General features: G+C 48.0%; 1 protein-coding gene and 1 long non-coding RNA gene across 8 annotated transcripts; one reads left to right on the top strand and one right to left on the bottom strand.

Annotated features, from left to right (window-relative positions):
* The first annotated feature begins 1,495 nt into the window (after window positions 1-1,495).
* On the top strand, window positions 1,496-22,620 carry BNIPL (BCL2 interacting protein like). Of its 7 annotated transcripts, none has more exons than XM_053277270.1 (11): window positions 1,496-2,301; window positions 3,676-3,855; window positions 11,591-11,698; window positions 13,272-13,330; window positions 14,778-14,993; window positions 16,508-16,687; window positions 17,452-17,554; window positions 20,143-20,274; window positions 21,152-21,238; window positions 22,326-22,424; window positions 22,525-22,620. In XM_053277270.1, the coding sequence occupies exons 2-11, from the start codon at window positions 3,812-3,814 to the stop codon at window positions 22,565-22,567; spliced, it is 1,071 nt and encodes a 356-aa protein (XP_053133245.1). In that variant the 5' UTR covers window positions 1,496-2,301; window positions 3,676-3,811; the 3' UTR covers window positions 22,568-22,620. The 7 variants fall into 7 exon arrangements, with proteins under 7 accessions (XP_053133245.1, XP_053133244.1, XP_053133248.1 ...); XM_053277269.1 differs by having other exon boundaries at window positions 3,615-3,855; XM_053277273.1 differs by lacking the exon at window positions 3,676-3,855 and adding an exon at window positions 3,615-3,675 and having other exon boundaries at window positions 1,497-2,301.
* Window positions 3,753-10,893, bottom strand: LOC128336945 (uncharacterized). The gene is made up of 3 exons (XR_008312121.1): window positions 10,789-10,893; window positions 9,250-9,354; window positions 3,753-4,036 (listed from the first exon to the last, which is right to left on the bottom strand). It is a non-coding gene; the product is annotated as an uncharacterized LOC128336945 (long non-coding RNA).
* Window positions 22,621-23,204: the final 584 nt, after the last annotated feature.

Here is a 23,204-nt window from a genome sequence, read left to right as displayed (position 1 = left end):
GAGGATTTTAAAATCTTGTCTCTGGGCCCACGCCAACCTTGCTACGCCCTTGGACCGAGTCCTTCAAAACAGCATTCCACCCTCACTTAGAGTTTATTCTGCTGCCACCTCAGATCCAGGGAAAGAGCTGGCTATTAAGTTTCCACTCTGCACTCTCGCATGCTGGTCCGATACTGAAGTGGCCTTGAAGGCCAAATGCAAATTCATCAACCCTGGCTTTCCCTCACCTTTTACCATCTGTATTTGTTGGGAAGCCAGAAGGCTTTCTTTCCCAAATCTGCCGCTCCTTCTCAGACCTTTGGTGCTCATTTCATGCCTCCTGGCAGCACCAGCAAGGGCCGGGTTGGAGATTTGGTGCAAGGCTTTAAAAGGCCTCATGCCCACCCGGGCCACCACTGGGGTGCTTGGCAGCTCTAATCAGGTCACTCCCCGGATGCATTTCTAAAGTGAGAGTCCGCCAGATGCCACTTTGCCCAGCTCCATCCTAGAGTGCATCCTAGAGGGACCAGTAACTGTTCAGAGGCCCTCGTGGGTGCCCTGATGGGGGGGTTGTTCTCCTTTAAACAGGTGTATTACAAGAATGTTATAGCTATTTCTGGCCCTTAAGTTTGTATTTTTTTTTTTTTTTTTTTAATTTTTGGTCCAATCTCCAAATCCTGCATGTCTCACCCTTAATATCCTTCCACAGGACCTGAACTGGATTTTTTTTTAGCTTCAGTCCTGCTAAGGAGAATGCCTCTGGAAGCCCTCAGTGTTGTCTAAAATTATGTCCCCAAGGCCTTCATGGCCCTGAGGGATGCATTTTTGTGGGGGGCCAGAGTGCTGCTTGGGCAAGGGGAGGTTGTCAAAATTTGCCCTCCACTGCTCAGTCAATGGTGGAGGCGTGAAGCCAAGAGTTAGCTGGACTTTTCAGGTGCACTGGTGTTTCTCCCATTGCACCAATGCTTCGTTAGGATATAAAGAACCTAGGAAGCTGCCATATACTGAGTCAGACCATTGGTCCATCTAGCTCAGTATTGCCTACACAGTCTGGCAGCGGCTTCTCCAAGGTTGCAGGCAGGAGTCTCTCTCAGCCCTCTCTTGGAGATGCTGCCAGGGAGGGAACTTGGAACTGTCTGCTCTTCCCAGAGCGACTCCATCCCTAAAGGGGGATATCTTACAGGGCTCACACACCAAGTCTCCCATCCAAACCCAAACCAGGGCTGACCCTGCTTAGCTAAGGAGACAAGTCATGTTTGCTACCCCAAGACCAGCTCTCCTCTCTAAGACCCTTGGCCCATCTAGCTCAGTACCATCTACACTGACTGGCGGCGGCTTCTCCAAGGTTTCGGGCAGGAGTCTCTCCCAGACCTACCTGGAGATGCTGCCAGGGAGGGAACTTGGGACCTTCTGCACACCATCCCCATCCCCTCAGGTTACACAGGAGAAGCTGCCACCGGCCCGTTTAACTCAGTATTGTATACACTGACTGGCAGCATCACTTCCAGGTTCCAGACAGGGGTCTTTCCCAATCCCAGCTGTATCTGGAGAGGCTGCCAGAGTAACCTGGTACCTCCTGCATGCAAAGAACAAAGATACTCTTAACACTGAGCGATGACCTCATTCTCTAAGGAGAATATCTTACAGCAGCGTGCTGACATGTAGTCACCCATCCAAAATGCAACCCAGGGCAAGCCCTGTTTAGCAAAGGGGCAATTCATGCTCTCTACTGCAGAATGGGTTCTCCACCCAATGTCAGCCATTGTGTTGCTCTCAAGGGGACATGCACCCCCGTCAAATTTTGATGTAATTTGTCCCTCCTAAATACATTTTAAAGCACACTTGCAACTGGAACAGGGCATTTATTTAAAGCAAATGGGTGAAGTGGCTGTAAATTTTTGCAATGCTTGATGTTCCACCAGGGTCGACCCCGTACAGAACATGCCGGCTAAAATGATTATGCAAATCCTATTCTAATAGCTGCAAGGAAGTCGCCAGGAAATCCCACAGCAGAAAACTTCGTTGGGTATAGCACCCTCTAGGGGCCAAGCCAGGCTACAGCAGTCTGCCAAATGATTTCAGCTGTGTGGGTTGCAGGATTTTGCACCGGATCTGAATTCCGAAATTGGAATATATTAGATTAAGCAAATCTATAGGGATTTGCATATTTTGTGGTATGGATTTGCATATTTTGTGGAATTATTTTGGTTCTCAACTCAGGGAGTTGTTCAGCAGGAGCAGAAGTGGAGGAAACAAAAAACACATCTATTTCATACAGCTTCCATTACAGAATTGATGGTGTATGGCATTGCTGGAGCATTAGTAAGTAAATCATTTCTTGTAGAAAAATTTTATAGACAGAGCCCAGTTTTCCACATACTTATTGATCTTTGTCCATTTTCTTTAACTCTTTTATTGTGCACTGATTTGGCTTTGATGGCACATTTTCCCTTGAAGCCATTCATTCCTAGCTGGCGTTGCGAGTTGTGGAACTAATTCTGTTCCAAAGAATTTTCAGTGTGTGGTTTATGAAAAGAGCTTTTTCCTGGCCAAAATTCAACATCCGTAAGCAGGTCCAAAGACTGGATGGAATGGGAGGATTATATCCCTGGTCAAACCTTTCCACCCCCTCTGGAGGAGGAAAAACCAGTACCAGGGAAGTGATTCTAAGGATCCCAGTATGATCACTAATTTCCACTGCATTTAAAATCTCACGTAAATTGGAAAAGAACCATAGGGGGAGAGTTTTGTACACATTGTACATTTCTCACCTTGTTTTCTTCCTATACTTTTAAATTTTACTAAACTTTTTAGTTACAGAAGAAGACAGATTAAACAACAGATAAGACTCAGCTCAGGAACAAAGAAATTATAAATGCAAACAAGGCTTTAGCCAGAAGGGGGGCCTGTCTAGGGTGTGTGTGGATTATTTCTCTTGGGGATACTCCATCCAGACCCCTCCCTCCTTGAATGTTTCCATTTTAAAAAGCAAGTATCTAGTCCCTTTGACGTGCAAAAATAGAAGGAAAAACTTACCGCCACGATTCTTCCCCATTGCTCATGGAGAAGTAATGCAATTAAAAAATGGCCAAGCATATTCACATGTTCTGGCTGATGTGAAATAGTTCCACACCTCTCACCACAAACTTTCTGGCAACAGCCAGGCTGGCTGGGAGAAATTAAGTGGCCACACACCAAATATCAATTCACTGCACACTTTCCCCTACACATCATGGCATCATCACTGGGACTACTGTTTAATGCCTTCAGGTTTGAAATCACAGTGTATGCCTATGGTGGCCTTCTGGGCTGTGGGACCCGGCTGTGATTGCCTTATTTGTGCTTTCTTTTCGCACACAAATCCAACCTTGTTTTCAAAATGCAGCTTCCGAAGCGGTGAAAATGATTGCTGATTTATACATTCCCAAAGCATGTGGCATTTTGCATACTAGCATAAATAACTGGTCTCTGTCCTGAGGATCTTACAGTCTACAGTCCTGAGGACCAAGGGCGGGGGGTGGTGGTGGTTGGGGAGGTAGGAAAAACGAGTTTAACATTTTCTGGTTAAATATTCTTGGTTTGCTTTTCTTTTTTGTTTTGTCTCTCACCCCATCACACACCCCACCCCGCATCAGACCTATTTCATTGTGAGGTGCGGCATTAGGACCCAGGAATCCCTCACTGATTTCTACCCAGGTATTCATGCTGAAAAACCAGTTTGGGACGAGTCTGGGCCGTACGCCGGCTTCCCAGGACACCCCCGTGTCGCTGTTGTGTTTGGGGCTGCTAAAAGGAAGGGGGAGATCCTGTATGTCTCAGATCATCAGGCCTTATGGGGTCCTATGTGGGCGACGAAGTGGCCTTTCCATCTGAAAGGTGAGTCCTTTGAGCTGGGGGCGAGGGGTGTCAATCCCGAATAGATCCCATCTCCATAAGGCTGTGCCTTTCATCTGATGTTCAGATAAGGAGTCGAAGGACTTTCAGTCCCAAAGGTCCGGGAAGGCTCTGTGAACTGCCTTTTAGAGCATGGCTGGAAAGGGTGAGGATTAGAAGATCCCTGAAATAAAGCCGTATATGAGACCGCTGTGGTTTGCGCCCAGGTCTTTGAAAATGAGCCCAGGGCTTTGAAAAGTTTGAGACCAAGTCTTTGGAAATGAGGGATTAAGTCTCTGCATGATCACACCGTTCACTGGATGACTTTGGGACAATCGCCATCGCTCAGCGAGCTGACCTCACAGGGTGGTGGTTAGGATGAAATGGGAGAGGGAAGCCACATACAAGGCTGTGATCTTCTTGGAGGAAGGACATGACAATATTTTAATAATGTTTAATGGGGATGGGGCGATCGCTCAGTGGCAGAACATCTATTCTGTATGCAGAAAGAGTGAATGGGAGACTAGAAGTGTGAGCACTGTAAGATATTCCCCTTAGGGGATGGAGCTGCTCTGGGAAGAGCATCTAGGCTTCCAGTTCCTTCCCTGCCATCTCCAAGATATGGCTGAGAAAGATTCCTGCCTGCAACCTTGGAGAAGCCGCTGCTAGTCTGTGTAGACAATACTGAGCTAGATAGACCAATGGTCTGACTCAGTATATGGCAGCTTCCTATGTTCCTAATGGTTCTTTTTGTCTATAGGGAGTGCATAAGAACAGCCCTGCTGGATCAGGCCCAAGGAGGCCCATCTAGTCCAACATCCTGCCTTACATAGTGGCCCACCAGATGCCGCTGGAAGCCACAGGCAGGAGTTGGGGGCCTGCCCTCTCTCCTGCTGTGACTCTCCTGCAACTGGTACTCAGAGGCATCCTGTCTCTGAGGCTGGAGGTGGCCCACTGCCCTCCGACTAGTTGCACTTGATAGACCTCTCCTCCATGAAATTATCCGAATCCTTCTTAAAGCCATCCAGGTTGTTGGCTGTCACCACATCTTGTGGCAGAGAATTCCACAAGTGGATTATGTGTTGTGTGAAAAAGTACTTCCGTTTGTTGGTCCTAGATTTCCCAGCAATCAATTTCATGGGATGACCCCTAGTTCTAGTGTTATGGGAGAAGGAGAAGAATTTCTCTCTATCCACTTTCTTAACTCCATGCATGATTTTATAGACCTCTATCATGTCTCCTTTTTTCTAAACTAAATAGCCCCAGGTGTTGTAGCCCTGCCTCAAAAGAAAGGTGCTCTAGGCCCCTGATCATCTTGGTTGCCCTCTTCTGCACCTTTTCCAGTTCTACAATGTCCTTTTTTAGATGTGGTGACCAGAATTGTACGCAGTACTCCAGGTGTGATCACACCATAGTTTTGTATAAGGGCATGATAATATTAGCTGTTTTATTTTCAGTCCCCTTCCTAATGATCCCTAGCATGGAATTGGCCTTTTTTCACAGCTGGCGCACATTGAGTCGACACTTTCAACTAGTTGTCCACCACGACCCCAATATCCCTCTCCTGGTCCATCACCGACAGCTCAGATCCCATCAGCGTATACTTGAAGCTAAGGTTCTTCATCCCAATGTGCATCACTTTACACTTTCCAACACTGAACTGCATTTGCCACTTTGCCACCCACTCCCCCAGTTTGGAGAGATCCTTTTGGAGCTCCTCACAATCCGTAACAGTTGACCACACACTGAATTCTGAAATTTAGGGAAAGCACTTTGTGTGGCTCCTGAGAAGCCCTAGTTGCTAGAGGACACTGATTTGATTATGTGTTTCAAGTGCTGTACCCTGGACCACTATCTGGGGAATGCAGTGGCTCCCAGGAATCCTGCTGTTAGCCACCTCTGGTTTAAAGCATCTGTCTCTGGCCTGTGCAGGCCCAGAATTAGCAAACAAACTGCCTTCTTTGGCTCCAGGCTTTCCGCTGTTGCTGCCGCAGTGGTGACAGCCGTCAAAGAATCCCCACCCTTTTGATTCATGGACATGTTGCGACCTGTTCGGCCGGCCCCGGAAGGGCTGATTCATGTCTGGGAGGATTTGAAAGACACAGATCACTGGTCTAGAATGCAGCAGGGAAGGTGGACAGATTTGCCTGGTAAATGAGGGCGAGACGAAGGACGTCATGATGCCAACACCAGAAGAACAACCTTGCTGGATCAAAGCGGCACGAGTCCAGTGCTTGGGAAGAGGGGAGAGCTTCTACATTCATGCTTCTCAGAGGCATAGCAAGCTGCCTTATGCCGAGTCAGACTCTGGGTCCATCTAGCTCAGTACCGTCTACTCGGACTGGCAGCGGCTCTCCAAGGTTTCGGGCAGGAGTCTCTCCCAGCCCTACCTGAGGACGCTGCCATGGATTGAACCTGGGACCTCCTAGATCAGGTCTGCACAACATAAGGCCTGGGGGCGGGGGGCAGATGTGGCCCTCGCGGACTTTTTTGCTGGCCCTCAGGTAGGAATATCCTGCAGCAGCAAAAAAAAACTGTCATGAGTTGCTCTTGGCTGGTCCTACTGATGAGCCGCAGTTACTTAATGCACTTGGCTGCTTGAGACATGGAACATAGGACATAGGAAGCTGCCATATACTGAGTCAGACCCTTGGTCCATCTAGCTCAGTACTGTCTACACAGACTGGCAGCGGCTTCTCCAAGGTTGCAGGCAGGAGTCTCTCTCAGCTCTAACTTGGAGATGCTGCCAGGGAGGGAACTCAGAACCTAGATGCTCTCCCCAGAATGGCTGCATCCCTTAAGGGGAATATCTTACAGGGCTCACATGTGGTCTCCCATTCAAATGCAACCAAGGCAGACCCTGCTTAGCTAAGGCGATAAGCCATGCTCGCTACCACAAGACCAGCTCTCCTCTCCAGACCAGACACCTCTTGCGCTGGATTGTCATCAACAGCAACAACAACAATAATACTACACTATTTGTTAGCCACCCCATAGATCGTTTTCTGTGTGGCTTACAACAACACTGGGTTTGCCCACTGCCACCATCTCTCATTCCTCTTTCCCCTTGTCTCTCCCCCTGACTCCAATCCTTTGCCCCCTCACTTTCATTAATATTTTAAATAAAACATTTTTAAATTAGGTGATATAATGGCGACACACAATACGCATGATGGATCTGCTGTAAAGCTTCTCTCCAGACCTTTTTTATTGCATAAATTAAAACATAGAGGGAACGGCAAGAAAGAACAGACGCTTCGACATATATACGTCAGCTACAGTGTTCTATCTCCCACTGTTTAAAATCCACTCTTATATCCAAGATTTCCCCCCAATCTAATTAAACACCTGGGTACTACATAACAAGTGGCAGAGCAGGACGACGTTGGTGACTCACAGCTATACCTGGTTATTGCTGACACCAAGAGAGAGAAAAAACTGGAAGAGGACGGGTGTGACACGAAAAGGTTATTTGCACCCTTTAATAGCCTATGTACCTTAAGATTTCCCTCCTTTCTCCTTTGCCCTTAACCTCTGGCCGTAGTTGATCCAAATATAATGCTTCTTTTATCTTCCTTTTCAGCATACAATGTTCAGATTCTAAAATGCTTACTTGGAGAGGCATTGTTATTCCATTATGTTTGTTTTTCATATGTACTGACCATGGATTCATATGTACCGACCAGAGGAGAGCTGGTCTTGTGGTAGCAAGCATGACTTATCCCATAGCTAAGCAGGGTCTGCCCTGGTTGCATATGAATGGGAGACTTGATGTGTGAGCCCTGCAAGATATTCCCCTCCAGGGATGGAGCCGCTCTGGGAAGAGCATCTAGGCTCCCAGTTCCCTCCCTGGCAGCATCTCCAAGATGCGGCTGAGAGAGACTCCTGCCTGCAACCTTGGAGAAGCCGCTGCCAGTCTGTGAAGACAATACTGAGCTAGATGGACCAAGGGTATGACTCAGTATATGGCAGTTTCCTATGTTCCTATGGTTTCCCCCTGTTTTTGTATTTAGAATCTGCTAGGTGTTCTTTGAATCTGATGATCAGATGCCCTCCTGTTTCCCCTATGTAATTTTCACCACATTCTCCACAAGTGATTTTATAGATGACCCCTTTCTGCTTGCAACTGCCTTCCCCATTTTCACAGACTGGGCAAGCTTTCGTTTCACACTTCTGGTCGTATATTCTGGATCTTACTAACTGTTGCTTCAAGATTTTAGTGGTTGAATACACTTCATTAGTTTTGATCCCATATGTTTCCCTAAACTGTCCTGGCATTGCCTAATAAAATTGTTAGAAATAAAGGGAATCTTTAACATAGATAAGCCTACCTCATATTTTGAACCCCCTGTCTTCTTATATCCTTTTATCTCTGCTAGATTCTTAGCTTTTTCTATAGCCTGTCCCTTATATTCTATTAATAGATTTTAATGTAGTAATTAATGTGCTGAAAATTGGCCCTGGCCTCCACACACCACATCATGGATGGTTCCCAGGGGTGTAGCCACCATTGTGCGGATGGGTTCAAAGAACCCAGGCCACCAATGAACAGGGCCGCAGAAGCCCTCTAGAGGAGCCCAGAGCGAACTTTTTGAATTATTTTTTTAACATTTTATATCCCGTTCTTCCTCCAAGGAGCCCAGAGCGGTGTACTACATACTTTGGTTTCTCCTCACAACAACCCTGTGAAGTAGGCTAGGCTGAGAGAGAAGTGACTGGCCCAGAGTCACCCAGCAAGTCTCATGGCTGGATGGAGATTTGAACTCGGGTCTCCCCAGTCCTAGTCCAGCACTCTAACCACTACACCATGCTGATTCTCTTGCCCCTCCCATGCCTGGGTGAACCCTCTGTTGGTTATTTCAGGCTACGCTGGCTGCCCAATAGGACATTTTCCCCTTTCTCTCCCTCCCTTCCAGCGCTCACATGTTGTCCCCCATCCAAATGTAAACCAAGGCAGGCCCTGCGTAGCAAAGCAGACAGTTCATGCTCGCCACCGCAAGACCAGCTCTTCTCCCTAGCATTTAGCTGTCCACTCTTGGAAGCAGGAGGCTGGGCAAGGTGGACCTTTTGGTCTCTTCCGGCGCAGCAGTTTCTGTGTTTTCCTTTCATTATGGAAATGAAACACTCCACCGCCTGGAACTGCTCCCATCACCCACCTGGCTTTGTCAATGTGGGTCAACAGAGCAAATCTCTTGCAGTGAGCACTCTGTTCCCCTTCTAGGCGTGCCAGTAAGCAGCAAACCTGGCCCTGCCTGCCACCTGGGTGTTTAATATTCGGACTCTGCAGTAGAAAAATGTTGGACTTTCTCTTTCTGGCTCAGACTTTCAGCTGCCCGACCAGGGTTCTCTCTAGCCAAATCCCCAAACACTTTTGGAAGGTAATTCCTTGTTGCTTACCTGGAGAGGCAGGCCCAGCAGGAGAGCTGATAGGCGCTTAAAAGATCCGGAGACTGGGCACACCACAGTCCCTTTCGATAACGAAACGCAATGTATAAGCTGTTGCTTTTGGAGGAGACAAGAGATCAAGTGGTTAAAACGACTATGATAAAATGGGCTCAAGATGAGGGTCATAATATAGATACGGCAGCTTGGGAAAAATTATGGAAAATGGATTTAAAGTTCACTGCATGTTATACTTTAAAAGAAAATTATTATAAGTTGATGTATAGGTGGTACTTGACACCCCAAAAATTAGCATTAATGTATAAAAATGTCCCAAACAAATGTTGGACATGTGGACAATGTGAAGGAACTTTTTTTCATATGTAGTGGTCATGCGGGAAGGCAAAGGCCTTTTGGGATATGATATATAATGAGTTGAAGAACATTTTTTAAATGACATTTCCTAAGAGGCCAGAATCCTTCCTGCTGGGAATAACGCAAGGAGAGTTTTCCAGAAGAAACTTAACATTTTTTTTGTATGCAACCACGGCGGCCAGAATAGTATATGCGCAAAAATGGAAAGACAATGAAATGCCCTCAAAAGAAGATTGGTTGATAAAAATGTTGGAATATGCTGAGATGGCAAAACCTACAGCACTGATAAGGGTTGAAAACTTGGAATGTTTCAAAGAAGATTGGAAACCATTCTTACTATACTTAAAGAACTATTTTTCTAATATGGACCTTTCAGCAGGGTTTGAAATTTAGTAATAATAGCAGGTTGGGTAGAGTAAAATCGAGTTTGCAATGCGTAGGATATATGTTTTGAATTACTATAGCAATGGCTGACTTGTATACAGAGGCGTATCTAGGGAAAATAGCACCTAGGGCAAACACTGAAATTGCGCCCCCTGTCCAAGCATCTGACACCCATCTTTCAGATAACTTTACCGTAATATCAGCTGAAAAATACAAGTCAGGCTCGTTAATCTTTTAATATTTCAAAAACTATTTTAGCAGTGGACTTAGCCAGTCCAAAAAAATGCTGGAAAACTACAAATTTCAGTATGCTGGGGCTCATGAAATACCCAAATACTATGTGGAGGTGTACTTGGAAAACTAGAAGTGCCTGTCTAATTCTCTACTATGCATTGTAGCATCACTATTACATAAGTTTTAAAAATAAATGGAGAATTGGACTTTTCCCAGATACTCTGAAAATAATTCAAGGATATGCAGAGTCAACTGTGTCACTGCTGGGAATATATTCTAGTATTTCAGAAAGACAGTTAAAATGAGAGAAAGAGAGCAAGAAACTCCCAGTGGGCCTTAATATTAAGGATTTCACACTGATTCAAAGACAAATTCACCATTAATAGCCATATCAGGAAGACATCACACTTAACTCTTATCACAAGAAGCAAAGTAAGAGCAAATGAATACAATCCTAGCTCATAAGTGTCAGCTCAGTATTCACAAGCCCTGATTCTCTGTACATAGTGCCAATCTGAATATATGTACAGTGACTTATATTATATATAATTATTTTTTTACCTGTAGCCCCTTCGGGGGGTTTCCTAAAGGCTGGGGGGTTTGCAAAGGTTCCTCCTCCCCCCACTGGCCTCTAGGGCCTTGCAGGGACCATTTGAGCATGTGCAGTGGCCATTTTAAAAAATCTTTTTTTAAAAAAATGGCCACTGAAAACAAAATGGCCACCGCGCATGCTCAAATGGCCTCTGCAAGGCCTGGCATGACCTAGGGCCTCACAGAGGCCATTTGAGCATGCACGGTGGCCATTTTGTTTTTGGCAGCCATTTTTTAAAATTAATTTTACAAAATGGCACCCCCCTTCAAGTGGCGCCCAGAGCACGTGCCCTGCCTGCCATACCCCTAGATACGCCCCTGCCTGTATAGTTAATGAATCACGCAGATTGGTGAGCGGGAAGTCAATATTTACTTAATTAGATGTAGCGGGATTGTTAAGATATTGTAAAAACCAATAAAAATTTTAAAAAGCAAAAAAGAGGAAGTTGAGTTAGGAACATAGGAAGCTGCCATATACTGAGTCAGACCACTGGTCTATCTAGCTCAGTATTGTCTACCCAGACTGGCAGCAGCTTCTCCAAGGCTGCAGGCAGGAGTCTCCCCCGGCCCTATCTGGAGATGCTGCCCGGGAGGGAACTGGGAACAGAGGCAATTTATGCTCACTACCCCAAGACCAGCTCTCCTCCCTAAGTTAACAGAACAGTCCAACTGGATGCAATTTGCATAGATCCATGTAAGAGCTGGCCCTGGAGGGAAATGTGTGGTTTGGTGGGAATGTGGTGGTCACAGAACTGCTCTCTTGGCCTTGTAGGTTTAAAAAAGAACCAGAGAAGACCGTTGACCCCGAGCAAAGGGAAGAGGAAGTCAACATCAAGGACATGGAGCTGAAGGAAGAATGGCAGGATGACGAATTCCCCCGGTAACTATGCTGGGTCTGGACCCGCATGGTTTGAAAGAAAGGAACAAATAGATCTCTGCCTCCAAGGAGCCTACACTCTAAAATCAAATACTAGGGAAGGAAACGGGGGAGGGGAGGTTGTTTCACAAGGGAGGGATGTGAATACAGCTTCACAGGCTTGGCCTATATAAGAAACGCCCTGCTGGGTCAGGCCAAGGGCCCATCCCGTCTCACACAGTGGCCAGCGTGGTGTAGTGGTTAGAGTGCTGGACTGGGACTGGGGAGACCTGAGTTCAAATCCCCATTCAGCCATGAGACTTGCTGGGTGACTCTGGGCCAGTCACTTCTCTCTCAGCCTAACCTACCTCACAGGGTTGTTGTGAAAGAGAAACTCAAGTATGTATTACACCCCTCTGGGCTCCTTGGAGGAAGAGCGGGATATAAATGTAATAATAATAATAATCTGGGAAGCCCACAGGCGGGGGAAAGGGGGCTACCTGGTGTCCAGGTGCTAGGGGACAGCAGTATTAGCTATGGCAACTATAGAGACCTCCGTGTGGAGGGGCAATATCACGCCAGCTGGTGGCAGGCGGCAGCAAAGAAGGGCTGTTCTCTTTCCGACCCACTTGCAAGCTTCCTGGAGCATCTGATTGGCCACTGTGGGAAGCAGGATGTGATGAGCCAGCAGGTCAAGGTCAAGGTCTGCTGTCGAGTCGGTGTCGCCTCCCGGAGACCACAGAGCCCTCTGGTTGAGTTTGGTAGAACACAGGAGGGGTTTCCCATGGCCGCCTCCTCCCACACAATCCGAGATGATGCCTTTGAGCACCTTCCTAGATCGCCGCTGCCCAGTATAGGTGTTTCCCATCGTCTGGGGGACATCCCAGTGGGGATTCGAACCGGCAGCCGACCCGGCGGGATTCAAAGGGAGGGATTCGAACCGGCTAGTCAAGTCATTTCCCCACTGCACCATTAGGTGGCTTGAGGCAGCAGAACTCCTCTGATATGGAGAGAGCCAGCGTGGTGTAGTGCTGGACTAGGACCGGGGACTCGGGGAGACCCGAGTTCAAATTCAGCCCTGAGACTTGCTGGGTGACTCTGGGCCGGTCGCTTCTCTCTCAGCCTAACCTACCTCACAGGGTTGTTGCGAAAGAGAAACTCAAGTATGTAGTACACCACTCTGGGCTCCTTGGAGGAAGAGCGGGATATAAAAGTATAAATAAATAAATAAAATATTCACCCCAGCTTTGAGTTGTCCTCCCTCACGGCTTGAATTCCTAGGCTCGGTCAGTGTTGTTTCATGGCTAACATTGCAGGTACGTCTTTTTCTGTTCTGTTTCTGACAGAGAGAATGAATTTATTATATTCTGGATTACTGAAGTGCAATATGCCAGCATGTTTGTAATCTGTGTACTTGTAACTATGTCAAAACTAATAGATATTTAATGATCTTAATACTTTTCATATAGTGTTGTAACTGGTTCTACCACCTTAAAAGGAACTTTATACACTGCTAGAGATGTCTATATCAGGTGGTATAGAAATATGATACATTAAAATTAAATTAAATTAAGGTTCTCTCTGTCTTGTCTCACAGGCCACTTCCAGAGATCTCCGAGGAGGACCTCGAAGAATCCAGTTCTGAACTTAGTCCAGGTAAGTCCCAAGAGAAGGATGGATGTGGAGGAGGGTAGTGAATATTTCCCTAAAGGTTGATGTGATGGGTTTCTTCGGTAAGGTTCTGGAGAGGAGACCCAGAAGATGTTCTGGGTCCTCTTTCTTGCCTCTTCTTTATATCCCCCACCTTTGTGGCAGCACAGTGGAAAGAGCGACTGTTCATGCTGAGAAAGTGGAGCCTCCATGTTTAAGGGCAATCTACCTCTGAACACCAAAGGTTTGGGAGAGACTGTGGGGCAACGTCATCACCTTTATACTCTGTTGGCGAGCATCCCAGGAGCATCTGCCTGGCCTCTGCTGGGCAGAACGTATGCTGGGGTTGATGATCCTTGGGAAGGAAATGCCTGGAGTTGTGATATGCCCTTCAGAATCTCTGCAAGCCCATAGGAATATAGGAAGCTGCCATATACTGAGTCAGACCCTTGGTCCATCTTGCTCAGTATTCTCTCTACACAGACTGGCAACGGCTTCTCCAAGGTTGCAGGCAGGAATCTCTCTCAGCCCTCTCTTGGAGATGCTGCCAGGGAGGGAACTTGGGGCCTTCTGCTCTTCGCAGAGCAGCTCATACTATACCGCATTCATGAATAGCCAATGGAACTCCCTGCCACAAGAGGCAACGAGGGCCACCGCACGCTTAGATGGCTTTAAAAGAGGACTAGGCAAATTCATGGAGGAGGGAGAGAGGTCTGCCCATGCCATGGCTTATTAGCCTCCATGACTATTAGCCTCCAAGGGAGCCTCCAGGTTTAGAGGCAGCATATCTCTGAAGGCCAGATGCTGGGGACGAAGAACACCCAAGGACATACCAGGGAGCCTGTCGCAGAGACGGCTCCATCTTTGTGGTTGTCCCTAGAAAGTGTAAGTACCTGCCCTGGGGGGGTTGGTGTAACTCCCACTCTTCACTGCGTGCAACAAACCTGGCTGTTGCCTTTTATTTGCTGGATTTGTCAGTTTGTCCTTTGCTGCTGCTCTCGGCTTTTCTGCTGACTCCTTAGTGTCTTTGTGTCTGGTGTTTGATATGAGAGAGCGAGAGCGAGAGAGAGAGAGAGAGAGAGAGTGTGTGTCACACTTGGTTGCATTTGAATGGGAGACTAGAAGTGTGAGCGCTGGAAGATCTTCCCCTCAGGGGATGGAGCCGCTCTGGGAAGAGCAGAAGGTTCCAAGTTCCCTCCCTGGCAGCATCTCCAAGAGAGGGCTGAGAGAGACTCCTGCCTGCAACCTTGGAGAAGCCGCTGCCAGTCTGTGAAGACAATACTGAGCTAGATAGACCAAGGGTCTGACTCAGTATATGGCAGCTTCCTATGTTCCTATGAGTTATCTTTGAATGGAGGAGCTCCCCACCCCCCCAAAAAACCCAATAAGCACCTTCCTGTCTGAAGAGCCCCCCCCCCCTTTAACACCCCCCCTCCCCGGTCCCTCGTACCAGTGATTCCTCCCAACACCCTGGAGCTGTGTGGCCAACGGAGAATGAAGAAGCGGCTCCCGGCGCCGGATCTGGCCGAGGGCTCGGTGAAGTCGGGCGAATGTCTGGAAGGGACCCCCGACGGCAGCCTGGACATCGATGTGGACGAGCTGGAGACACCGTCGGAGAGCGAGCTGCTGCAGGAGGACTCTGAGAACGGACACGAGTTTGAGTGGGAAGGTGAGGGAACGAGTTCGGGTTTCCGCCAGGTGGATGGGGGTGAAGGGGGCCACTTTGGGGGGTGGGCTGAGGTGAGAGAATTGTGTTTTCGTTAGAGCAATCCTTCACAGACTTAGGGAGCAATTTCCAGATTGGGGGGGGGCTGAAGTGTCCCTTGAGCAGCTGGCCCCATCTTAGATGCACCCACTACCCTGTGCCCCTCAGAAAGAGAACCCCCCCCCACTGCTGCAGCATCCACTCCACCCCCACGTGTCAATATCTGGCAAACAGCATCATCCCCAACTCCCTACAGTGTGTCGTTAGCATATGGAACTCACTGCCACAAGATGTGGTGACGGCCACTGGCTTGGGTCGATCTAAAAGGGAAAATTGGGCAAGTGTATGAAGGAGAAGAAAAGCTCTATCCAATGGCTGTGAGCCATGACAGCTGGACCGAACCTCCAAGTCCGCAAGCAGTCTACCACAGAGTACCAGAGATATCAGGTTCAGAGAGCGGAGGAGGCCTGTTGGCTTCCTATATCCAGCTTGTGAGCTGTGACTTTGAGCAGGAAAAACCCACTCCTTGCCTCAAGAAACGCTGTCCTAAGGGGCTGATGCCTGACCCCCCTCCTGCTGCCCAGACCTCACCTGTGCAGAACAGGTCACAACAGGCAGTTGGGTGAGCATCGTGAGCAGCCAGGTGAGCCCTCCGCCGTCACTGCTGTAACTGGGCCTGAGCTTGGCGGCGGCAGCCACACTCCTGGGGCTAGGGGTGAGTCCCCTGTGGGGTCAGGGTCTCTGGAACCAGGGACCCAGGCCCCATAGCCCCACAGGTCCTCTTCAGCAGGGGCTTCGCCCTTGTGTTGTAGAGAGGAGAACTGGTCTTGGGGCAGCAAACATGAATTGCCCCCTTTGCTAAGCAGGGTCTACCCAGGTTTGCATTTGAATGGGAGACCACATGTGTGAGCACTGTAGGATATTCCCCTCAGGGGATGGAGCTGCTCTGGGAAGAGCAGAAGAAGGTCCCAAGTCCCCTCCCTGGCAGCATCTCCAAGATCGGGCTGAGAGAGATTCCTGCCTGCAACCTTGGAGAAGCCGCTGCCAGTCTGTGAAGACAATACTGAGCTAGATAGACCAATGGTCTGACTCAGTAGGAGGCAGCTTCCTCCATGGGCCTGAGCAACAGATGGATTGCTGGCTCAGGTGGGTGCTGAGTCAAAAGGGTCCCTGACACTTGCCTGCTAACTTGGCAAAGAGGCACCTTTCAATGTTCTCTCTTCTTCCACCCCCAGCACAGCATCCCTCCAGTGACTGTTGCTGGTGTCTATCTTATGTTTCTTTTTAGATTGTGAGCCAATTGGGGAGAGGGATCAATCTTATGTATTTGTTATTTCTCTGTGTAAACCACTTTAGAAACTTTTGTTGAAAAGCAGTATATAAATATTTGTTGTTGTTGCCTGACTCTTTCCCAGGAAACAGGATTCACGTGTAATACTGACTTGAGTCCCGTTTCCCCCCAATGCAAACACCCGCAGATGACCTTCCCAGAGCCCGGCGTGTGGACGGCAGCCTGTCTGAGAAATTCTGCACAGGCCGCGTCGTAGACATCAAGGACCCAAATGGGCGGAAATGGCGGATTTTCCTGACGGATGAGCAGGAACAGAAAGTGGACCTGGATGCCGTCGAGCCCTACAAGAGAGTGATCTCACACGGAGGTAGTGAGGGGGAAGGTTGCGTGTCTTGGGTTGTGGAGGAAGATCAGATGTGCCCCCAATAAAGAGCTGCGGGATTTAAATGGCGAAAGAGAAGCTCAGGGCTCTAACAGCAGTGCAATAGGCAGGTGTTCAACAGGTCAGGCCCCGCCCGATACGAAGAGGTGGCAGTGGGGAAACTCCCACTGAGAGTTTCCCACGGAGAGGAGAGCTGGTCTTATGGAGAGGAGAGCTGGTCTTGTGGTAGCAAGCATGACTTGTCCCCTTAGCTAAGCAGCGTCTGCCCTGGTTGCATTTGAAAGGGAGACTAGAAGTGTGAGAACTGTAAGATTCTTACAGTTCCCAGAGAGGGGATGGAGCCTCTCTGGGAAGAGCATCTAGGCTCCAAGTTCCCTCCCTGGCAGTATCTCCAAGATTGGGCTGAGAGAGATTCCTGCCTGCCACCTTGGAGAAGCCGCTGCCAGTCTGTGAAGACAATACTGAGCTAGATAGACCAAGGGTCTGACTCAGTATATGGCAGCTTCCTATGTTTGTTCCTATGTTCTCTACCTGTTGGGTTTTTGTGTGTGCAGTAAGGGCCCCGAGTCCAGAAAAACGTGGCAGCTACCCAAGTAAAGCAACCAAATGCCGAGGAAGAGAGGGGAAGGGGGTCTTTAATACTTTCCGAATACAAGGAAGTTGGGTCAATGGACTGTCCTGGTGGCCCTGCACCCACGCCCCAAATGTTGCTGTGCCATCCCTGACTCACCCCAGCCGTTGTCTTGCAGGCTACTATGGGGAAGGTCTGAATGCAATCATCGTGTTCGCTTCATGCTACTTGCCAGACAGTAGCATCTCAGGTTATCTGTATGTCATGGAGAACCTATTCAGGTGAGTGTGGTGCCCTTCTGTGGTTGAGCCCTGTTGGATCAGGCGGCCTTCCTCCTTCCCACAGTGGCCAGCCAGGGGTGTCGGGGAAGCCCACATGCAGGGAGCAGACTTCCGCTGCTGCTGTTCTCCAGCAACTGATCTTCGAGGGTAGACTGCTCTTGAACCTGGGGGTTCCATGTGGCCATTCTGTGAACTCCAGGAGCCTTCCCAGATGGGTGGCTTTGCTGCGACAGGAAGTGCCTAAAGTCTGGCCATTTGGAGCACGGCACCCAAGGGCTGCTTTTTAAGGATGCATATAATGTGCCATAGCTGCAAATCGTCAGGAGCAAAGCTAGATAATGCCCTTGGCTGTATGAACGGCACCTGCTCTTGCCATCCTGACGTTGCTATGAATGGTTTGGAAAAGCTCCTGGACTGGTCGGAAGACAGGACGCTGCCATAGGGGCGAGGAGGACCCTAATACTGTGAAGCTGCCTTATACCTTACTGAGTCAGACCATCTCGCTCAGTACTGTCTACACAGGCTGGCAGCGGCTTCTCCCAAGTTGCAGGCAGGAGTCTCTCTCCCAGCCTGACCTGGAGAGGTTGCCCGGGGTTGAACCTGGAACCTTCTGCATGCAAAGCAGATGCTCCTCCAGTAAGTTACAGCCCCATCCCCAAAGGTGGAATATGTGGGTCTCCCATCCAGGGGACCACACAAGGACCTGCTTAGCTTCAGCAAAGTGTCTCTCTTGGGTGCCTTTAGACCAGGGATTCTCAGCGTTGGGTTTCCAGATGTTTTTGGACTTCAACTCCCAGAATCCCCAGCCCCAGTGGCCTTTGGTTGGGGATTCTGGGAGTTTAAGTCCAATAACATCTGGGGACCCACACGTTGAGAATCCCTGCTTTACACCATACTCTGGGTGGGACCAATTGCCCCAGACAGCTCTGACGGTAACATTTCTTTGCATGTACTGTAGCTTCTTATCAGACGAGTTATTCTTGGGCACAGATCTCATCCAGCAGAAGATTTCTTCTCTGGTTCCATCCACAGGATAGCCAAAGTGTGGATTTCGATCTCCCCCCCCCCCCCCACATGCCCACTGCAGTCTCTTCCACAAGCATAAGACTGGATCCAGCATCAGTTGCTGGATTACATAAATCCCAGTCCGTTAATTGTAGGCATCAATACACTCCATATATATTTTCATCTCTGGTGGACCTATCTTAGGGTCTTATCCTTTTGGGCAGAGGTATTCATGGTTAGGGCTTGCCTAGGGAGCAAGAGGTTGCTGGTTCATATCCCTGCTGGTATGTTTCCCAGATGATGGGAAAGCAGCAATATAGGAAGGTGCTGAAAGGCATCATCTCACACTGCACGGGCATCATCAACCCCTCCTGTAGTCTACCAAAGACAATCACAGGGCACTGTGGTCGCCAGGAGTCAACTCCGACTCGACGGCAGAACTTTACCTTTTTTCACTGAGATGTGCAGGATTGCAAACCAGAACATAGGATCATGCACCCACCTGGCATTGGTAAATGTATTTCCGGGGGCCAATACAGATGTGACATCCCCAAAATTAATTGTGTTTATGGTAACCTGCTGCCAGGTTAGCTATACCCAAACACTGGGGAAATCGAACCAGGTCGATGGACATCTGGTACACAAACTTATGGGATTTGTGGTCTCAGAAAAGCTAACTCATATTATTCAGTCCTGGGCAAACCAGACTACAAATAATTCTTTTTATCTAATTTGGTCAGATTTTATTCTTTACACCAGTTGGGAAAATTATGATTGTTTTCCTGCCACAGACAATATTAGAGTGTGGATGGACTGATAAATTGTGGTTTGCTGTATTATGCTTTGCTGTTTGTGTTTGGCATTGTAAAAAACAAACAAACATTAATATAAATCTGCACACAGTTGCATATGAGTAAATTTAATATTTCAGAAGAAAAACATTATTCTGTTGTGTTCAGCTGATGCATGCAGGATATAAGAGGTATTCTCTCCCATGTGTGCAAAAAGGGGTAATGCCTCTCCCAAGATGGGATTAGATTTCTCTCCCATGTGCTAAGGAAAGAGGAATGCCTCTCCCAAGATGGAGTTAGAAGAGGCATTCTAACTCCCATTCTAACTGCTCCATTGTGTGTGAGCAGGGGAAATGCCTCTCCCAGTATGGAACTGGAAGAAGCATTCTTTCCCATGTGTGAGAGAAGGGGGAATGCTTCGATCAAGACAGATCCATTGCAACAATGATGAGGTATGTGTCGATAACACATAGACTTGCAAAAGACTTGAGCATCTGTAACACCTTAAGTGGTGCAGCAGGGAAATGCTTGACTAACAAGTAGAAGGTTGCCGGTTCAAATCCCCACTGGTATGTTTCCCAGAAACACCTGTATCGGGCAGCAGCAATATAGGAAGCTGCTGAAAGGCTTCATCTCACACTATGCAGGAGGAGGCAATGGTCAACCCCTCCTGTATTCTACCAAAGAAAACCACAGGACTCTGTGGGCGCCAGGAGTTGAAATTGACTTGATGACACATTTTACTAGACCTAGCTAATGTTCTACCTGCTCTGTTTCTCTCCCCACTGGCAGGTACATCACAGGAACGCTGGAGCTGATGGTAGCCGAGAACTACACGCTGGTGTGTCTGAATGGTGCGACCCCTCGTAGCAGGGTGCCTTCTTTTACCTGGATCAAACAGTGTTACCAGACTATTGACCGGCGGTAAGAGAGGCCATGGGGTGGAGTTAGAGCGAGAGAGGTCCCCAACCAAGGGTGAGAGTGGGGCTTTCCCCCAAACACCTTTTTTTCCTCTGTACCTCAAATATTTGTTTCATCATTTTTGTACTTGTTAGAGATTGTTGATTTTTACCCACAATAGGTAAAACCGCAGAGCACTAAGGAATGAGCACACACTCCAGTTACAGAGTAGGTAGCAGAGGATGGTTTAGTTGTTGCAGCTATTTAGAGAGAACACATGGAGATCCTTGTATGACTAGACACTAAATATTTATTGGTTAAATACACTTAGATAGGAAAGACCTATCTCTAATCTAGAGGACTACATAATGGATAGGTAAGTAGAGAGAGAGAGAGGTTTCCATCTGCTCTCTAGGAGGAAAGGAAGGATTGTGACTCAGCACAGGAAGTGCTGCAGAGTCCGTTCAGGGGTCATAGAGTGGGGACAGATTGGGAGACCCTGACTCACTGTCTCTACCCCCAATGCCCCTAGTGGTCATTAGGACAGTGGGTGCAAAAGGTCGATGCACTGGAAGTTCATCTCCAACAGTACTCTCTGGGCAGAATGCAGACTAAATTAGTCCTGACTATGCCCCATGGATTTAAACTTAGTCATGACTAGCTTAGTCTGGATCCTGCCCTTTATTAACACACGGAAATATGGATGGCACCCAGCACAGTGACAGCGATGGCACAACATGAGAAATGCGGAGGGGCGCTTAAAGGACCCATTGCGAGACTGTTGCAGCGTGTAATCTGGAAAACACCTTGCTGAATCTCTGCGTTCTTGGACACAGAAACCCTGTGGCAAGAGGTTCCACAATTTAAACAGTGCCTTATGACCTTTTGACTTCTATTTCAGGCTCAGGAAGAACCTGAAGTCTTTGATTATTGTACATTCCACCTGGTATGTCAAGGCATTGATGGCTGTGTGCAAACCTTTCATTAGGTAGGTCCACTGGTTTACTCAGCAAGTGACTGGGAGATAGAACACATTCTGGATCAATTCATATGGCGCCATCTTGATTTTTTGAGGGGGAGGAAATGTGGATGTCTCCTTTGACTGTTGAGATATTGGCATGAAATTTGGTAGACATGTCCAAAACACCATGCTGCATTTCACATTCAAAGGCCTTGTCCACACAACCATTCAAATCTAGGTGTAATGCGGGTTACCGACATTGGCATGATTGTGTGAGCCCAGGCCAAGGCAGGAATCTCAGATTCATCTCAGGCCAGAAACCACCTTGACCTGGGTTCACAAAATCATGCTAATGTTGGTAACCCACATTAAACCCAGTTTCGAACAATTATGTGAACCAGGTCAAAGTCTAGTGTGATCCCTGCACACATTCACAAAGGGTTGGTTGGCTGATTCTAGCCCCTCTGGTAAGGACCCCCAGATGTAAAGCATGTTGGGTTGGGTTGTTTGTTTCACATCTATATCCTGCTTTTCATTCAAGGAGCCCTGAGTTATATTTATCCTCACAACAACCTTGTGTGGTAGGTAGTAGGTTAGGCTGAGAGAGGAGTGACTGGCCCAGAGTCACCCAGCAAGTCTCATGGCTGAAGGGGGATTGGAACTCGGGTCTCCCCTGTTCTAACACTCCAGCACTCTAACCACTGTGCCACACTGCCTTGATTGGATCCCAAGAACCACGAGCAGAAGGAAAATAGCGGATAGGGCTGTTCTGAAAGTGCTTGTGCAGCAGAACAGCTCGGAGTGATTGGGCTAGACTCCTGTTGTGGTGTTTTCCGTCGTGCTTGTGCAAGTCTTTCACGAGTTCTTGCACAAGCTCTCGTGCAAGCAGGAAAGCATCTTTGGATTTAGTTTTACTTTTTAGAAACAACGTTATCATACAAGATTTTAAAAAACACACCAGCCGATCCATGGGTGGGGGGGCACTTTCTGTATACAGAGAGGCACCTTTTGGTTCTAGCCCCCTACAGTGTGATGTCTAAAGCTAGGCTCTTGCAGAATGTGGCCCACAAATGCTTTTTATGTAGATGCCCTCTCCAATCTCTCCCCCTCTCAGTTCCAAGTTCAGCCGAAAGCTTCAGTTTGTGGACAGCCTGGAGGATCTAGGCCAGATGATCCCGCTGGAGCAAGTGCATATTCCCGGCTGCGTCCGCCAGTGAGTATTACGCGCTTCCGTTCCCTCCAGCCTTCCATGCAAGATAGTATTTAGAGATCTAACCGTTCTTTCTACTCCCCTCTCCCCACTTCTCTCCCAGACTAGATCAAGCCTGGAACAGCTCTGGAGCCAACAAGCGGTGAAGCTGGCAGGATTTTTCTTCCAGTCTTGTAAAATAATCAAGCTTTTTATGTCAGTGTTTTATTCTTCTTCTTCTTTGGAGTAAAGTCAGACACACACCAGCACTGATCATCCCTATGGTGGCAACTTCTGCATTGTTTTTCTCTACTTATTTAGCCCACCTGTTATCTCGGTGAGGATGTCCAAGAAGTCTGTGACACCTTTCTCTCTTTGGCAAGGAGTTTTGGTTGATTTGACAGCAGATTCAGGACTGTGGTGGTGGGGAGTGTTTTCCCACACAACTCATAGTTAAGTTGTGGAACTTGCTGCCACAAGATGTGGTGATGGCCATGGGCTTAGACAGCTCTAAAAGGAGAGAAGTCGAATCCACAAAGCTCGATCGATGGCTATTCATTATTCCGGCTAAGCAAAGCCTCCATATTTCAAGGCAGTCTACCTTGGAGTAGCAGATGCTGGAGATAAACCCTTCTTGTGGAATTTCCAGAGCCATCGGTTTGGTCACTGTGGGAAGCAGGATCTTGGGTTAGATGGACCTTTTGGATCCAGCAGGGCTTCCCTGATGTTCTAAGCAGCTAGTGATGTTGTTTTTCTGGCCTGCTTCAGTCAGCTTGCAGTGGAGATTGTGGAGGTTTTACTTTT

The sequence above is a fragment of the Hemicordylus capensis genome, chromosome 14 (assembly GCF_027244095.1).
Source record: "Hemicordylus capensis ecotype Gifberg chromosome 14, rHemCap1.1.pri, whole genome shotgun sequence".
NCBI classification, from domain to species: Eukaryota; Metazoa; Chordata; class Lepidosauria; order Squamata; family Cordylidae; genus Hemicordylus; species Hemicordylus capensis.
Note: the sequence above shows the minus strand (reverse complement) of the source record. Positions and strands in the feature narration are given on the sequence as shown.

Bases quoted from the DNA above. Each gene is read 5' to 3' on its own strand.
- BNIPL (XM_053277270.1), top strand. From the start codon at position 3,812: ATGGGGTCCTATGTGGGCGACGAAGTGGCCTTTCCATCTGAAAG. The intron at 11,699-13,271 runs GTAACTATGCTG...CTTGTCTCACAG, and splicing joins CAGGATGACGAATTCCCCCG to GCCACTTCCAGAGATCTCCG. The intron at 21,239-22,325 runs GTAGGTCCACTG...TCCCCCTCTCAG, and splicing joins GTGTGCAAACCTTTCATTAG to TTCCAAGTTCAGCCGAAAGC.